The 16,898-nt window shown below is 38.7% G+C and overlaps 1 protein-coding gene across 23 annotated transcripts in view; it reads left to right on the plus strand.

Moving 5' to 3' along the window:
* Positions 1-16,898, plus strand: part of DST (dystonin) — a 307,103-nt gene that overhangs the window by 670 nt on the left and 289,535 nt on the right. For 19 of the 23 annotated variants that reach the window (XM_071806938.1, XM_071806947.1, XM_071806950.1 and 16 more), the window contains exons 2-3: positions 60-121; positions 14,966-15,154. In XM_071806938.1, the coding sequence (XP_071663039.1) occupies positions 60-121; positions 14,966-15,154 (251 nt within the window). The remainder of the gene's footprint in view (positions 1-59; positions 122-14,965; positions 15,155-16,898) is intronic. The other 4 variants (XM_071806940.1, XM_071806963.1, XM_071806953.1 and 1 more) reach the window with 1 other exon arrangement.

Raw genomic sequence — 16,898 nt, forward strand, 5'->3', positions numbered from 1 at the left:
AGAGAGAAATCTGAGGCGGAGCTGGATGCAGCCTGTGTGTCTTTCTGCTTCCCTTACAGATGCTGTTATGAGAACTCATCACTTTCGCTCTGAGGTAATTTATTTAGCACGCAATTTCAAGGTCAGAAGTTGTTCTATTTACCTGAGTACATATCGTTGTGGTCTTTTGTTAGTGAAATCACGTAGCAAACTTTTCATTTTGCATGAAAGACATAATGTCCTCTTTCATTTCTTGTTTGTTTTTTTTTTAATTTTTCTTTTGCCGGCACAAAACGTCAGATTTTCATTCATATTACCCTAACTGGCCTGCTGGTTTGTGTCATTTCCAAAGCAATTGGTTACTTCAAGAAAAGCAGTGCTTGCTGTACATGCCAGACCTCCCTCAGTCCAAAAAGCAACCCTGAGCCCAGTTATTGACCGCAGTGTAAATATGTGCAGAGCTGGTAGGTTTTTTGACTGCAGAGCTTCTGCTCGCTTGTTTGCCACCAGCCCTCACCTGTGCTGTGCTCCGTGTCAGAGAACTTGCCACTGGGCTTGGATGCTGCCGTGGGAGATCCCAGAAGGATCCAGACCACAAGCCTGCTTGGCAGGTGCCTCATTTCGTGACTCTATTTGTAGGGCAGGGAAGTAAGAACTCTTACATGCCACTTACATACCCAGTCCCTTAAACCCAGTGACTTTGTAGGGATTCTGGATGAGGAGCAGAATTTCCGGGAAAATATGGAAAATAAAACTTGTTTTGGCATCCACTTTGTTTCCATGCTGCCCTGTAGAGCTCCTGTCTAGATATGTCTGTTGCTTGGTTTCCTGCTATTGATTTAAGGTATATCTTCATGCCATTGCCTGCTTCTCTGGAGGCCTTGAGAGTTTTGCACTAAAATGATCTTTTGTTTTAATTTATTTGCATTTTTCCTGACCCAGTTGTGGGTGAGAAAATTACCCAGTTATGAGTAATGTTTTAAAGAGTGTGTATGGGAGAAATTTTGCAACATAGTTTGAATTGGCAATTAATTTTACACTCTTAACTATTTTGAAATTTGTATGCACTATCACAAAAAGAAGATGACATAGGGAGTGTCCTGTCTTTAAGCCATGAATGGTCTGATTGTGTTATTGAGTGAACAGTGGTACAGTAAATGAAAAAAAATTGTGTCCCTCCGGAAAACAAAATATTTTTTTCATTATTTAGTTCTTCCAATATGAAATACTTGGTTTCCATGTAAAATTCTTTCACTCTTGAGCCTAGATAAAGATGAATTTTAATGTGTTACAGCCTTTTGATATACATGTCCTGTATGGTGACTCTTAAAAGGGAAGTTTGCAAAGTGACTAATGTATTTTTATTCATCCAGCATGTGGTCATTTGCATATCACCCAGTTAGAAGTAGACACATTTAAAATATTTCCTAGAAGTTTGCATTTACTGCAAAGTGCTAGAATAAACCATTAAGAACTGTTATATTCTTTCATATTTTTCAACATTTTGTTTAGACAGAATAACACCGCAGCTAATGCTCTAAACTGCATTTTAAAGTAAGTGATGGAGCTGTTTTCCCCTTCATTATCTAATGATAGACTTTTGATTCTTAAGAGAAAATGATGACTCATATGATATCATTACATTTTAATTTTCCATTTTTTTCCAAGTAAAACCTTATTTTAATGAATCTAATTGAATTGATTATTAATAAATTACAGGCATATTCCCACAAAAAATATTGGCAGGACTATCAGAAACAAAATTTGACATTCTCAATCTATATCAGCACAAAGCATTATGCACTTCCAACTCCAGTAAGATGTTGATGAATGCAAAGCATGATATGTAAAAATATGGGCTTTGCTTAATTCCTACTGCCCCCCACAATGAACATAACATCTCAACTCCAAGTTCTCTAGCACAGGGTCCATTTACTAGCTTCCACTATGCATAGTTGTTTGTCAGATGCAGATATAAATGGTGTTTCTTAATGATAATAAAAGATAATGAAAAATGGGTTGATAGTACATAGCAGAGGGTTGGCATTAATCTCCTGAGAGCTGGGTTCAAATCTGACTTACATCACACATGAAGATGCAGGTGGTCTAGTGGCACTGCACAGAGAATTATAATTGCCCTATCTACAGAACGGCTGGCAATTCCTGCGTGATTGGCTGCCTGCCAGGAAAGCCTTATATTTGGAAAAATAGATGTGTAGCAAATTTATGTTGAGGTTCTTTGCCAGAGTCATAGCTCTCACAGTGCATGCCTACGTTGTCTTTGCCTATATACAGTGAGAAATATTTATTCCCTTTTCTTTAGTACTGCACCCCACATTAACAAATAAGATACCATACTATGGGAGTGTAAATACTAATTTTGAAAATGTATTTATGATCCTTATCAGCTCTTCTGTCTGATTTTTATATGCCACTGGTGAAGTGAATCCACAAATAGTTTGTTTTCGTGGGTCCTGATTTTGAATGTCTCTGCATAACATGTCTCATTATTATACTGCAGAAGTCTATGCAGACTCATTATGGAATGAACTTAAACACTTGACCCCCTGCCTCAAAAGGAGGCAAATTTGCATGAATCATTATGAATATAAAGTAGGTTAAAGTCTGTCTTTGTTTGAGGTGTTCCATAACAGAAAAATTAACCAGCAAGAAGATGAGAGGGTTTCCTGAGATAATACAGTGGTTTGTCTTCCTCTCCACTAACATTCATTTAATACTATTGGAAGTTTGTCAGGTCTATTTTTTTATATATATATTTTTTAATCTGCAATCCTTTAAGTTCATTATGACTATAACTGCTCTTAAGATTCCTTCCATCCCTCAGGTGCTATAGATACTCCATGAAGTCACATTGGAATCGCACCCAGAATAGTTAAAGTTTCTAATCTGAGGGAGACCTAGATATGCCATGGCTGTAAAAAGAAAACAAGTAAATTTCCAACAGAAATATTCATTGCTTACATGACAAATCAGACTTTGATGTAGCTATTTGCACTATTATTTCTTTATTTTGAGAATCAGTTGTAGAATGAAATGTCTGTGCTCAAGCAAAAGCACACCAAAGTAACAATATAACTTGGTGAGAGTTTTACTAAAATAGGGACTGTGTTGGGTTTTTAAAAATTATTATTACTCCTTGTATATTCAAAAATTTTAATATTGCCAAGGATTCACTGACTTCATTCTTCTTTTGCTCTCTGTCGAAGTTTGGTTTTTCATAAAGTATAGGAATTTTCTCTGAGTATTTTGAGGGCTTGGGCTCGATGTGTTGAAACATTTAGCTTCTTGCACTTTACTAAGAGGTTTGAGTGTCCTCTGTACTTCACAATTTAAAGGAGTTGCTTAATGTGTTGGTGTTGTTACTTCTTGTGATTTAAATTTCTTTTTGCATTAGTTTTCCTCATTGTCTAAATGCCTGGAGTCACAGGATTATGCGATGTTTCTACCTTTCAATTAAAAAGGAAATAAGCTTCTAGCCCTAAGGCTAGAAGGAACTAATCCACAGGTATAATTCTTAAAATCTCAGTATTTGGGCATAAGAATTGTTGAAAAGGAAGGTTCTCATTCAGAATATTTAAATGGTGTTTTTTTATTAGATGATTAAGGGATAATTGTGCTAATTGCTAAACCAGTAGTTGATGGTTTTCATATTATTGGGGGGGAAAAATTACCAGATTTATAAACCTTTTGCCTGAAATTTTTTGTGAGCTTTACATTTTCCCTTATTTTACCTTTTAAACTAGAAATAATATGATCTCAGTAATTGAAGGTATCAGTGTCAGTGGGCAGTCATGAGCAATATGGTATCTTTTTGTATTTATTTAATTTTGACGCCTATATTTTGAGCAAGTTTCCTGTGAATGCTTCCACTGAAACCTATTGGTATAAACCCACTAGGAAGCAAATGCATAGAAGTTAAACAGTCCACTGTAAATTCTGACTTCACATAACCCAGGTGCATGTCTGGTGGGACTAGACACACCAGTGAGGCAAACAGGAGATGACACATGATGTAAAGACTCTTTGGGAGGGCTGGCAGCATGTATTAACCACAGCTGTAGCAAAGGAATAACATTTGGTCATTTGAGTTTTGCAGACCCCATGTATTCTTCTTAGTATACTGAACAGTCACTACAAGGTTATATATATTCAGTCTATTGTTGTGACAAGACTGGTAGTGAAATAGGTCAGCTGAGACAGATGCCAATTTTTAAGAGCAAATGAATTTGCTAGATCATCCATTATGGTACAATGGATGCAAAACTATAGTACAATGATCTCAAGTAAATGTATATATTGACTTTGCCAACGACTGATGCCGAGAAAAAGTGTTCATAAATTTATCCTAAGCATGCCTTTACCATAATTGTCCCTCTCCTGATTGTGAGACAGTTGCCTAAAAATACAATTCTAGATATCTTACAAAACAATAATGAATAGTCTTTGAAGAGTTGTGCCGTAATTTATCCCAGGCATTGCAGAGTTATTTATAAACTGCTCCAGATATGTATGTACAGCTCCAGTGAAAGGGAAATCAGCAGACCCTCCAAGCTGAATTTGAGTCTTCTGTTTGATTTAAGGCAATGCATTCAGGGAGCAACAGAAATGTACAGGACTAGGCAGAAAAACACATCCATTCACCTATTCAAAGGATCTCTCTTTGTCTTTGTGGAGCTGAATCAGCCTGAAAATATTTTACCTTTGTATTTGATGTACTTTCCCCCCAGGATGTTTAAACTGTTTTTTCCATTAGCTGTCTAAGAGTTAAGGAACAAGTTCAAGGGAAAATAAATCAGAGGCAAAAATAGATTGTTTTCTTAGATGTATGAAACCACTTATGTACAGGAATGAATGGAGAGCTGTAAATACAGGTTACACTGTATAAGGACAAATCCTTCTATCCAGTTTTCATAACATGTCCAAGAGTGTGGCCCAGACAGTATGTTACATTGAGCTGTTAAATTGCAAACTAGGTACCACTGAGATTCTGCACCTCTGTCCGTCACTGTCAGCTTTATTCACTGCAGTGCTGCCTTTAGACAGCCTAGCAAGCATCGGTCTGTGCTGAGAAACAGCCCGTTTGGCAATTGTATCACAAAATACATGGCAATTCCCCAGTTGCTGCAGCAAGACCACTTGGGTTCTTGAGCTAACTCCAGAGTTACTCAGATGTCTTTACTCCCTGCTACAGTGCAGTGTAGAAATGCTCTCTATATTTCTATGGCCACCTGGTTACCTGCATCTCTGTTCTGGCATCAACAGTGTGCAGGGCACTCAAATGCTGAGGGGGTCTCCTCCTGGCTCTATCAATCACCCCATAAAGTACTGACATTGTGTCACCGTTCACATCAATGAGTAAGGCATGGTCTCAATACACTGTAGATTGGGACCTGCATTATAGATGAACACATCCTCTCAGTTCTGTATCAGGATGGGGATAGCCACTGCATAAAGACCTGGTACATAATCAAAGTTCTTACTATGTAATTTCCCATTGGTATAGTTATGTCAACAACCTCCTAGCTATCATGTCAATATGTACATATTCAGGCTTCTCAGAATCTACTGTTATCTCTGGAAATGTGTGTTTTAGATGAGGTTTCAGCTTCAGTTACATCGTATGCCTGTTTACAGCGCACACTCCTGGTGCACACAGGCAGCTGCTTGCAAGCAAGCAGAGCCCTGGTTTCAAGAGGATCCAGGTGGAGCACGGCTTGTCGCCATCCATTTGTTAGCAGCCACATTGTACGCATGTACAGAATGGGAATTTGTAGCTACTGTTTTTTAGCCAAAACTAACCTCAGATTGAAACTGTGAATTAAAATAGCTGAGGTCGTACTTGTGGTGAGCACATGTATTACCACATCTGCTGTAGAAACTGTGCTTGGACAGAAAGGATCATGCAGGGGTCTGCAGATCACGTATGTCTCAGAAAACCTTAACCACCTACACTAATTTCTCAGTTACTCTGGTTAGATTATTAGGGTGGCAGATCAGGTTGTGGATGCCCCTTCAGAAACAGCTCAGCACTTTAGGCTGAGGCTGTTAAATGCAAGAAACCACTGCATGAACGGGGTAGTATAACCTCTGGGGCTGTTTCTGTTCCTGGGCTGTTGCATGTGTTTTCCTAGGGCATGGGAACATTGCTCGCACTCTCTTCCTCTCCCAGACTTTTTTAAGGAGAGGCACCTTGGATGTGCTGTGGAAGAACCATGCAGGGCACAGGGTGAAGTCACCTTGCTGTTTTCATACAGGATGCAATTTAGCTGAGCTGAGCTATTGGGCCTGGTCATGTCAAATATGAGCAGGTACCATCCGAGCTGCAGCTTCTCAACTGCTCCCCATGCTCTGTGCTCCGGAGTGGTCTCCGGAGTGCACATTTAGGCCCACCAGACCCCTGGGCAAGGACTCAGCACTGCGCTGTAGACATGCTTGAGTGGATTGTCAGGCTGATATGGCTGGGCTTGAGCTAGTGACAGCAAAGTTGTCTGGTTTGAGCCAGTTCCTTGTGTATCTAGTTCACCTGCGAGCCTGGGTACCTGTTATCTGGGTTCTTCTGCCGTCCAAAGTGTCTGAGCCCCTGCTGTGCTCCCTCATGCCCTTCTGCTTTGCATCAAGGAGAGTCAGTGGTTTGCCATTCCTGACTCATCGGGTGAATGAAACATGAGTTACGGCTGAAGCGTGAAAACGCCACATCAGCTCTAGAAACCAACTGCATTTGGGCAAAGACACATTTCTTGCAAGTTGTGCCAATGTTCTTTATCGCCCCTGTCCACTCTGCTGCTCAAATACAGCACTTGGCTTCAGGATGGCAGGGTAAATAGAAGATTGGAAGAGAAACATAGTTCTTACAAGACTTAATTTATGATTATCGAAATCGATAGCACTAACTATGCTGAAATGCATAATCATGTCAGCTTGGAGGCATTATATTTATCCTCCTCCTTTGTTCTGAAGAAAAGAAAATGATACAACTAGGTTGAGGCATCATTCCCCTCTGATCTGCTGCTGCTACCTTCCTGCACATAAAGTGCAGCCAGAAGCGGAAAGTGACTTTGCAAAAACAGCATCTTCTCAAACAGCAAGATCAGCTTGCTGTAAGCATTTACAGTTTATAGTCTCCAGAGCTACTCAGCTGACCTAGTGTAGGTGTCTGCTTCAGGATGAACTGAACAGTTCTTCAAGCCTCACTGAATGTGTATTGACTACATTTTTCATTGGCTATAACAAGAACTTAGACTAGGAGCTCCTGAAGGAGAGACCCATTCAGATATGTTGTTGGTATGTGAATCTAGGTATCTTAATAGATACCTGAATTCTGTTCTAGGTATCTTTTTTATATATATGCCTGTTAAGTCTCTCAGCAGTTACGCGTCTATTCTATGCTTGACAAAGGGCAGACCCATCTTCACATGCTATGGTGGTGTAAATTCTCTCACCAGTTTGCACTTTGAACAAGCACATGGGACAGAGGAGAGTCATTTCTTTATACTAGATGTTTGGCAGCATTTACACGGTTTAGCAATCTGTGTGTTATTTCTTATTTTCTTTCCTACTGTATTTTTAATATTTGAAGGTATTTCCTTATGGCTGATACCTGATGTCGACCATGCACTGCCCAAGCTGAGAAGTGATGAGACAGAAAATGGAGGAAGCAGGGGTGGAAAAGGGACATACTTGGGCAACGTGCTAGTATATTCTAAATGAAACTTTCCCTTGCGGACCACTGATCAAACAGTACTCTGATCTATTTTTGTTCTTAAATAATTGTTCCTTTCCTACTGTAGGCTTGCAGTGCCCTGAGGTAACAGGGAAGGAACTGGGACAAGCCATTGCAAAGGCAAGGCAGCCGTGGAGGGTTGCAAGTCTCCCTGTCAGATTATAATAGAACTGCTTGGAGAACAGGCCAGCCTCTGCGGTTTATGGATTTAGACAGGAAAGAGTATTTAAAGGGTATCTTGAGGCATGACTGCGGACACTGGCTATTTGCTTACATGTCAACAGATTTTCCTAGTGTTATAGCTTACCTGCTTTGATAGGAATCCTAACCTTACGATAGGAAAAAAGAAACACATTGTTTAAAACAGCAGTGTAATGCAGCATGGGTTATAAAAAACTATATTCTAAATTCACATCTAAACCCTAGGTTCATACAAGGTCTTGTATGTATACACCTGGGGGCCCGCTTAAGATCTGGAAAGCAGGTTATTGATGTTGTATTTCATGAACTCAGTTGGAAAAGTAATCTTGTTCAGGTTATGTAAAAGACAATTGCTCTTAATCCCTTTGAATGTGTGGTTTTATCTCGGAATACGACACGTGCCGAATCACAGTCTTCAATATCTGATATACGGTTCTAGCACTGTGTAGAGTTTAGGTTTTAGAAGATAAGTATAATATCTCCTAAAATAAACATAAGGCATGGAAAGAAGCATCAGTGAAAGCTTGTTAATGAGGGATTGGAATGAGAAATGGAATGTAAAATCTTGTACTTGATGTTTTAAATCTTGATTCATATCTTTGTAGGAGTAACCCTTAGCTAAGATTAAAAAGAAAATAATGAAGACAAGCCCCCAGTAAATGGTTGCAAGTCTATTTTTTGAGACCCGAGAGAACCAAGAAAGAGCAAATGCTGTTGCTTTTTCCTTGTGCATTTGTGAAGTAATGTACTGTGTGAATGTTGGTAATCTTCCTGCTGTACAAAACTAAGACCCAGTTTTACTTAGCAATCTTTACTGTTAGAGAGGTTGTATAAGTAGTTTGGAGGACTTAACTTGAATTCTGGATTTTGGGTTAAACTTGCAGAACTGGCAGTTAAATAAATGTTGTGGGTTTTTTTCTGTTTCTTTGTAAACTGAGAATATTTGGGATGGAAGTCACTATGGGAGAACAATGGAGATAACACAGTCTTGGTCAGTTTTTAATTTAAAACTGTTCTTACAATACAGGTGCATATGTATGTATCTTTATATGTGCAGCAGGAAGGCTTTCAAATTTCTCTCATCATACAGGGGAATTTGATACAATAAAGTTATTTAATTAAACCTGCCTTTTTAGTTCAAGTAGGTACTTCAGCTATAGGGTTTAATTCTATTTGAGCCTGTCTGCAAAATTGCTGAGAATTCTGGTATCTTGAGAAGGTTTTGATACTATGCATACTGATGTCTCCAGGCCCTAAGATGTTGTAGGTTGCATATACATGAAAGTTTCCAAGCTTTAAAGAGGCAGTAACTGACAATTCAAAGACTCTTTATTGAGGCCATTAATTGACAATCGTAATAGATGACAATTCTCATGCATACACAACCACTGTCAAAAAGCTTAGAAGCAGGCATATGAAGTTGGATATCCTATCTGGGCTTCCTTTGGCTTTGATATTCATTAGTGCGCCTGCAAAAGTGCATTTAATCTGTGGGACTCACTCAAATATCTGTAAAGGCATTTCCAAACACAGATGAGTTCTGTTGTCATTCCTCCTCGTGTGCTGAATTGTGGCTTAACACTACCTAGTGCTTTTTCTGGGGTTTACTGAAATTCTGCCAGAAGGTAAACTGGGCTGCAGCCCAATGTCCACTGAAGTTAATGCAAAGATTTGTGTTGACTTCAGTTGGACATCAGATAATGCAGTGTTACTTCTCTTGAAGTTAATGTTTAGTGACTCTGAAAGGCTGGGTTTCAAAATTAGAATTCTGACACCAAATATATTCTATATAAAATGTTTACATACTGGAAAAAAAAAAGAAGAATGAATATGGTTTCTTATCAAGCATAAAAATAATAGAAAACATACGATAAAGGCAGTAGGGATAGTAGAAACTAAAATGGAGAAGAGAAAGATCTGGCCAATTAATACAATCACACATTGAAAGAATGGAGGAGTCCAAGATCAATGTCACTAAAGCAATAGTGCATACATGGGATAGCACTGATGCATTCACATGGTACTATTAAAGTATCAGACAAAGAATTAAGAAGAAATGCAGAAAAATTAAGAAAGTGAAAGGAAAAGGTTCAACACATTATCCAAAATATCCTCATCTGTAAATAAAAAAACCCAGAAGCTGGATAAGTTCTTTAGGAAGTGTAGGAATGGGAATAGGCAAACAAATAACAAGGATTGCAGAATATCACATAATTTGTTATCAAATATTCAATGTAATTCAATAACATAATTCAATATTACCAGACCATACTGAAGAAATTCTGAAGAATGGGGCAAATGAACACACATGATATGGCTGGGTGTGTTACAGAGAAAAGTCATTTATCCACTTTATTAATTTTTAAGTTTATGGTCTCCAGAAAGGGCCTTTTGAATTACTCTTGACAATGAACATAGCCTGATCTTGACATAGCCTGATCAGAAAAGAAAATGGCTTGGGAAATATTTAAACAGAATGGAAAAGCATGCTACACTATTATATATATCTCAGTAATACAAATTTATAAGAGTACTCTGCTGAACTATGGTGATCTAGCACAAGTGATGTTGGTGAATAACGTCATGTAAAACTCTCAGAAAAAAAAAGTGATGGAAGACACTGGGATTATTTCATGTAGAAGGAGGAAAATAAGAGGAAATCTGCTTGTAATACAGAATGATTAATACTGTAGGCAGACCAAAACCTAGTCATCCTGGGTCTGATCCCTCCTATCTTATTTTGCATACTTACAGTATAGATGTCTATGAGTGAAGCAGTCAGCTTGGGCTCCCTTTATAGCAATGGAGAGAAACAGGTGCCACTAGGGAATGGTTCTTCTGACCCGCTGACTTCAGTGACTTGAGAAGGGGACCCAGGGAGGAGAGGTCTGCTGAGCTTTGGTCAGAGGAATCTAACACCATGTTTCTATACACAAGAAATAAGTCACTGAATCAGAGGTGTGGAGTTAAAACTTGGCTGGATAAGAAAATATTTTTTAACAGAACCTCCTACTGTGGAAGTCATTTTACACAACCAGTGGATTGTGTGTTCTGGCACCCAGTGCCCAGGTTTGCAACAGTCACTGTTGGTTGGGTGTAAAGAGAGACACAGCAGGTCCTTTCAGTATTACCATACTTCATTCCAGAGGAACAGACAAACAAAATCAATCAAACAAAACTTTCAGAGAAGACTTAAAGGATGAATTTCAGCCGAAGGAGACTGATCTCCCCAGCCTCCTTCCACAGACAGAAAGGCTCCCTTGAGAATAGGTGAACTAGGATTTGGTTCTGCATCAGCATCCAGAGATCCCTCTCTATTCCTGCTGACTGGAGAGTATGACCAGGAAGATCAGTCTTCATGGTTTCAAACAGACTCTTAACTGGAAAGATGCGCATGAATGCTTTTGAGAAAAGATAATCCCAGGTTCAGTTTGCCTCGTGTCTTTCTCTGTGATATCTAAAACTGGTTCTGGTGGTCATCTGAGTTGTTTATTAAAGGAAAAATATTTTGTAGTGTAAACCTTTGTGCAGTTATTTTAGTATTTAGAAGATGGATTTTCTAAAAAGATGTATTTGAAGTCTTATTTGGTTTGGCTTGTTTCGGAGTTTTACAGGCATAAAGATGAGTCAGGCAGTAGGGTCTAGGAATGAGTAACTCCCTATCAGCACAGAGAGCACAGAAAGCCTTGTCACTGTCCGGTGACACAGCATTCGCTGTGATACCGGAAACTACAAATTGCTTAATGGTGTTAGAGTAACCCTGTTGTATTGCCCCTGTGATTTTAAAATCTCTAGTGTTTTCTCAGGGGTTTGCTCTCTGGTGGTGTACTGTGTATCCCTGGATATTTTGCAATACTTTCCTGTTCTTCCATGAGTGCTGACTTAACATCTAAAATAGTGCCATCTTTGCCAAACAGAAATTAGTGTCGTTTTCACTTTTTTTTTTGGTTTGTTTTCATTGCTATGTTAGTATGGTATATTTTCAGTTTTGGGTTCACTTGAATGATAAATGGCAGAGATGACAGGAGCGTCTGTTCATTTTGCTCTTGAAAAGGAGTTGCTGGCCATTCTAGTTTTGCAATGGAGCACAGGAGTAGCAGCTCCCATATATAACATCACTTTTGACTCCTGTCTTCATTTTTTATTACCAAATTTTTAAATTTTACAGGTTTGGGTTTTTGCTCTGGCAAAGTCTCATTTCAGGAATGAGTAAGGGTTTGGCCTGAGGACTCTGCCCTTGTAACATTACCTTTGTTGATATGGAATTAATTTTCCACCTGAAATCATGATCCTCTGCCTTTATTGCATTATAATCCTCCCCAGAGCAACCATTTGTGATACTGCAGGCAGATTATGACTTCGAGCGAAGAATAAGCTTCAGCAAACAGAGGCAGATGAGCTCTTAAAGAGATAAAGATCCCGTTTTCTTGCTACTAATAAACAGCAAAAGAGAAAAATATATAAAATACGAAGGAGAAGCACTGTCTATAACCAGACTTTTCTGGAAGTCACAGTGACTTTTTCATATCAAAACATAATAATCAGTAAACCTGGAAGTATTTTGAGGTGAACTCACTCAGTGAGAGAGACCCACATACTTAAATCCCTATTTGGCATATGTCTCTAAGCACTTTTAGAGCTGCTTAGCTTCTACCAAATTCTTCTGTTACATAAACTTACTTTCCCAAAGAGTTTTATCCAGCTAATGGGGATGGGAGCACGGTGAGGGAGCGGCTGCAGCACAGGGTATATAACCAGGCTTCGGCCAGTAGCTATCATTTGTAAATGAGTCATGATGCATTTAACGTTTAGAAAGTCTCTTCTGATTTCAGAACTCAGAACAGATCTGCTGGGTATTTTGGTCTCTTAAGGAATATTTTCTTTAACTATGGAATAATCCCTGATGCACAGTAACATTTTTTTGTAAAAGAAAATTTCCACAAGAGATTCTGTTATAGTAGGCTTCCTGTGTTGTTTTCTCCCTGACATCCTGAACAGTCCTAGTATCACGTTGAATAATATGTTACAAGTATCTCTTAGCTATTTCACAACATAGAAAGAAAAAGGGGCAATAACTTCTCCCACTGTAGTAGTGTGGCAGACTATCAGACAGATTTACCTCTTTGAATGTTTCGAGATTTTCTTAAATCTGTGCAGGTCTGCTGGCTGCAGTGGCTTCCACTACACTGCTTGTGTTAGTTGATAAGGACAAGGTTCCGTTTCCTTTAAGATACAGACAGTCCGAGCCTGGCCCTACCTGTAGTCTGAAAGACTCTATTGTTTCAGTAGAATAGCATGAATCATAAAAAAAGGGATTCAGGAAATTCTGGCCATATCTTTTCATCAAATGTGTTTCATAACCGTGATGTACCACATCTGTGAACCTCCCAGGTGGACTAAATAGAGCTGGGCTCTATTTGTGTCCAGTGTCCAGGAGTAGAAAGTTGCTACCTGGAAGTTTCTTCACCTGATAATTCACCTTGGCACTTCAACCTTTTCACATCATCTGTTGCATGCAGTGTATATCTGTAGCAATGACTAGCATGTGTATGTAAATATCCGTTTGTGTGTTTTGGCTGTTTAGGGGTATATTTACTTAATGAAGCACACCTTTAAATAATGAAAATAGCTGTCTGTCTTTGTGAGTGCCCAGAACAGACTGAGCGTTCTTCCCTTGCAGTCTCATGAACATTAGAGGAGTAAATCCAATTTGCACAGGGCCATACATCTGACCTTGTTTATGTTTATCAACATAACAACATTTTAGCATAACTTTTCTATGCTGATTTCCTGATTAAAACAAAGCAACAACAGCAACAAAACACAAAACCCAAAACTAGAAGCTAAGGGAAGGGAGAATAAAGAACAGCAGGTTTATATGGAAATGTATTGCTCCCACTACTTTTCAGCTGGCAGCAACTCAGAATATTTAGATTCGCAGCATAGATTTCTGCAGTTTTAGCTAAAATCTCACCTTGCAGAAGTTTGATTCTTTATACAAACCATTAATTTCTGAGTGCTGGGCTTCTCACATAAGGGCTTCAGTGGAGATGTTTTACTAGAAGAAAAAATAAGGTAGAAAATTAAGAATTGTTGCATCTTTTCTTCATTTTGAAAGGGAATATAGTTCTTAAACTGCAGCCTTTCACTAGGGGCATAGATTTGGCTCACTTATTCTGAAAGCTGATGTGACTAAGTGAAGGAAACTCTTATTTACAATCTGGCCAAGTTTAATATGCTATTCAGTACAAATAACGCATGGCAAGCTCGTGCACGCTCATGAGGGTCTCAGTGAAATGAGAGAATGCTCATTGTATATGCTCTGCAGGTAGCCAGACAGGAACAGCATTATACATGTTGCCATTAAAGGAATGAAATGCGTAAGGCTATGAGACATTCAGGATGATGCTCAGAGGTTTTCACAGCAAACCTCTAAAAAGCATTTGTGAAGGGCAGCTTTTCCTCAGTTTATTAATTTGGCCAAATATACATGTACTTTTCAGATAATAGCAAAAGGCAGCACTCACTCTTAATTATTTTATTCCAGATGGTAAAGTCTCCCCCCAAACCCAGCAGCATCAGAACTCTTAACAAGATCTGTTAGTTATAATTAAAGGTTTCCAGCTACCCATTTTTCTTTACTTTCATTCTCAGGAAAAAAATGTACGTTTTCAGCTCATGCTCCCTAAAACAATTTCCCACGAGGCCAAAAATTAACCTGGAAAATTGTAATTATAAATTCTAAATTAGAACTATTTAGTTATAAATAACTTACAGTGTGAGCTTATAAAGAAAAGTAACTGGAGTTACTGCTACTACCTGTGTCAGTAGTGCATATAATTGAGAAATACAAACCAAATGTGATATTAACAGCACTTGACAGCATATGTTTATTGTTACATGGAGTAAATACAGATGTTATATTAATTTAAGATGAGCATGCTTGTACCTCAGGTTGTTGTTAAGATCCTGTATGATTTTTGTTTTGTTACATGACTCCATTCTGGGAGATGTCAAACACAATGATTGCTTTTTCTGTTTCAGGGCTTTAGATCAAGTCCTCGTCATGCTAGAAGGCGTGTAGCACCTCGCCTTGAGGAAACACAACCTCTAGTGGAAGCTCACCACCTAAGTGAGCAGGAAACTTCTGTAAGGAAAAGAAGAATCAAGAAAAGCAGCCGAGTTCAACCAGAATTTTATCATTCTGTTCAAGTTACCCCAACTCGAAAACCTGTAAGTAATCTTCCTTTAGGCATAAATAGCACTCAAAGTATATTAGAAAGGCATGTAATATAATTCTAATTTTTGGGACATCCATATTCAGTTCCTCAATTTAAAAACCTTTTCAGTTCTCATGTTCAGCAAATCCAGGTATAAATTTATTGGACTGTATTTAGCATTCATGCATAACTCAAAAAAATCCAGTTCTGAAGAGGGGTTTTTGAATTTTGCATTTTATTTAATATTCAGTCCATAGTCAACATTCAAGTAAGATATTTCATGTGATAGTTTTGTGATATTACTGAACAGGTTTTTATAATGGACATGTTTGTTATTGACACTCCTCACTCATATTTATCAGAGATTCTGTGTACTGAAGCCAAGTTCTATTAAATCTCATTACTAGATACAATTTTGAGGTCTCTTCTGCTTTATACAATCTTTACAATCTTTCTGCTCAACAAAACTTGTATCAACTCTTACCATTCTTTGCTCCTCAGCTTGATCTACATAGTTCTTTGAATGTTGACAACCTGCTTTTAGTGAGGAAATATGACAATTCATTGAAACACTTACACAGTCCCTAATGAAATGTGTGTGGAAAATAGGATAAGGGATAATGGTTTTAAATTAAAAGAGGGTAGATGCGGGCTAGACATGAGGAAGGAATTTTTTACAATGAGGATGGTGAAACACTAGCCCAGGTTGCCCAGAGAGGTGGTAGATGCCCCATCTCTGGAGACATTCAAGGCCAGGCTGGATGGGGTTCTGAGCAACCTGATCTAGTTGAAGATGTCCCTGCTCATGGCAGGGGGGTTGGATTAGATGAGCTTTGAAGGTTCCTTCCAACCCAAACTATGATTCTGTCATACTTCCTGCAGGCATAATGCATTTCTCTTTTGAATGAGAGCTCATTGCGTTGATGCATTTACTGACTAACCTATTTGTGCCAATGTTAAGGGGCTTGAACTACTTCTGTTAAGCCAGTGTTATTAAAGAGCTAACTATTGAGCATACTCTAAAAAATATTATCTTGAGGTTGCTCCAGCCTCACTGTACCTTCCCACATTTGTGTTAACTGAGCACCAAGAATTATCAGAGCGCTCTGATGTTTGTGAAAGCATATTCCCCAGTGGAAGTACATTGTCTGAGAGAGCAAGAAACTTGTGCACAGAAAAGAAAGCCTGAGCTGTCAACAGCTGCCAGAATTTTTACCTTTTGGCTGATACATTTAGTTTCTCTGCTTTCATTTCACTACGCCCCAATTTCCTCTGTTCTCTCATGCTTCTGTTTGTTATTTATTTCACTCTGCTGCTGTTCCCATGGTTTAATTTGATCTGATGGATTTGTCTTCTGCTCTTCTTAAGAGATATCTGCTCTTCCTTTTTTCTCAATCATCTCCCTTTTGCTCCCACCCCGTCTTGCTCTCTAGACTACTTTGTCTAACTGTTACTACCAGGTCTCCAGCCTCTTATCAGGCTCTCCTCTGTTCATTTTTTGCTTCTGGTTCTTTCCCCACTTTGTTGTCCTTCCGTCATCTCTTCCATCATCTTCTCTATTATCTTCCATTCCACTAATTTATTTTAGGTTCCCTTTCTTGTTTGAGTATTCTTAATTTTTTCCATGATAGGCCTACGCTGAGGGTAAGCCTGCCTGTAATTGCTGAGGCTGTTACCAACTGCCACTGATTACCAGCATGGGAAAAAGAGCATCAGTAGTGCTGAAATAGAGCTGAAACAGTGGAAATGGAGTAAGC

Source organism: Patagioenas fasciata, chromosome 3 (assembly GCF_037038585.1).
Source record: "Patagioenas fasciata isolate bPatFas1 chromosome 3, bPatFas1.hap1, whole genome shotgun sequence".
NCBI classification, from domain to species: Eukaryota; Metazoa; Chordata; class Aves; order Columbiformes; family Columbidae; genus Patagioenas; species Patagioenas fasciata.